The sequence below is a fragment of the Gekko japonicus genome, unplaced genomic scaffold (assembly GCF_001447785.1).
Source record: "Gekko japonicus isolate JY-2015 unplaced genomic scaffold, Gekko_japonicus_V1.1 scaffold21591, whole genome shotgun sequence".
In the NCBI taxonomy this organism is placed as follows: domain Eukaryota; kingdom Metazoa; phylum Chordata; class Lepidosauria; order Squamata; family Gekkonidae; genus Gekko; species Gekko japonicus.
In genome coordinates this window covers 1-1,606 of record NW_015217570.1, presented here as the reverse complement: position 1 = coordinate 1,606, position 1,606 = coordinate 1, and the positions used below count along the sequence as shown (strand labels likewise).

Genomic DNA, 1,606 nt, shown 5'->3' with positions numbered 1-1,606 from the left:
CAGAAGCAGGCAATGGCAAACCCCTCTATTGGTCTCTCAACCTTGAAAACCCACCAGGGTTCCCACAAGTCTGTGACTTGGTGACAGTTTCCACCACCGACATGCAGAGTGTCATTTTATGTTATGAACCAGTTTATGACTTCTTAAGAACAGGTTGTTAGCCTCGTAAATATGCGTGAGCATTATGCGCTAGCCAAATTCATACTTCAGGGCAGATAATTGCAAATGTAGTCAGCTCTCCCTAGCTGCAGCTAACTTCCGTGGCTTGCGCAACTGGAGATTTGTGTTCATTTGTCTCAATAAATGTTGGTTAATTAAGAGAGATGGTGCTTTTCGGGAGGGGGGGGAAAAAGGTTCAGGATGGTCAACAAAACCTGCATTATGGACTGAGCTCCTCAGTCAAGACTTTGCTATGGGGACTGTCCATTAATGCGTTTCTGTTTTGTTTGTGCTTTTCTTTTAAAGCAGTCCCGTGGCCCTCAGGTCTCCATGACGAGGCACTTTTGCAGGCCAGGAGGAAGCAGTCTCCCCTGAAGCCCGACCTCAGCGATGCCCTGGAACGTCAAATGGCTGAACAGCTACCGGGGCCATGACTCCGCCTCCCAGAAGCAATGCAAAAAGTCTTCTTTTGCCTTCTACCAAGCTGTGAGGGACCAGCTGCCGGTGTGGCTCCTGGAGGACATGAGGCTCATGGAGGCCTTCCACTGGCAAGAGGGCGGCAAAGTCAGCTCCTACTCTCCCTCCGAGGCCCTCCTCTACGCCCTGGTGCACGATCACCAGCCTTACGCCCGACATCTCCTCCGTAAGTTTCCCAAGAGCGCCTTGGCGATACCCAGCCTCCACTTCAGCTGCTGCCATTCTTCAGCGCCTCACCTGGCCATGGCCGTCCGCTACAACCGCGTCCACATCCTTCTAGAGATCCTCAAGGCCATCAGAGACTTCCCGGCCAGTGAGTGGGCTGGCTATTTGGACCGCAGAGGGTGCAGCCGCGTGGAAGGCGGCAAAACGGCCCTTCACGTGGCCTGTGAACTGGCCAGGCCCGAGTGTCTGCTTCTGTTGCTAGGCCACGGGGCCTCCCCTGGACTAAACGACTGCACTGGCCTCACGCCCTTGGACCTCCTCTTGCAGCAGATCTGGGAGAGCCCAGCGGCCAATCGGCGCGCCAAACTGCTCCTCCTTGACTCCCTCTTCCTCTTTGTGCCTCAGGGCTTCCGTTTCTCGATGAAGCAGCGGCTGCTGGACGACCAGCAGCAGTGGCAGGACCTTTTAGGCCAGAACAGGTTCCAGTGGCTGGCAGGCCTCGCCCCGCCTTCTCTCTTTGTCAAATCCATGCAAGTCTTAATTGGGACCATTGCGCCGGGTCAGTTCCCAGAGGCTCTGGACGCCTTGCCTTTACCTCACTTTCTGAAGCCTTTGGACTTGAAACTGAAAAGTTAAAAGAGAACTCTGGGGCCTCTCCTCTCCTCCCAGTTCCTGCTAGTGTGGTGAAAACTGGGGTTTTTTTGGCCTGTTGTGTGGAGAACTTTAATGTAAACACTGTGTGGGAGAGGGGGAAGCCTTTGTTTGAATTAGAACCTTTTTATATATATAAATATATAAAAAGACT

General features: G+C 53.2%; 1 protein-coding gene across 1 annotated transcript; it reads left to right on the top strand.

Annotated features, from left to right (window-relative positions):
- Positions 1-449: 449 nt before the first annotated feature.
- LOC107125185 (ankyrin repeat domain-containing protein 9-like) lies at positions 450-1,496 on the top strand. Its single transcript, XM_015428633.1, has one exon. The coding sequence runs from the start codon at positions 550-552 to the stop codon at positions 1,435-1,437; it is 888 nt and encodes a 295-aa protein (XP_015284119.1). The 5' UTR covers positions 450-549; the 3' UTR covers positions 1,438-1,496.
- Positions 1,497-1,606: the final 110 nt, after the last annotated feature.

Excerpts from the sequence above, each read along its gene's own strand:
- LOC107125185 (XM_015428633.1), top strand. The coding sequence starts at position 550 with ATGCCCTGGAACGTCAAATGGCTGAACAGCTACCGGGGCCATGACTCC.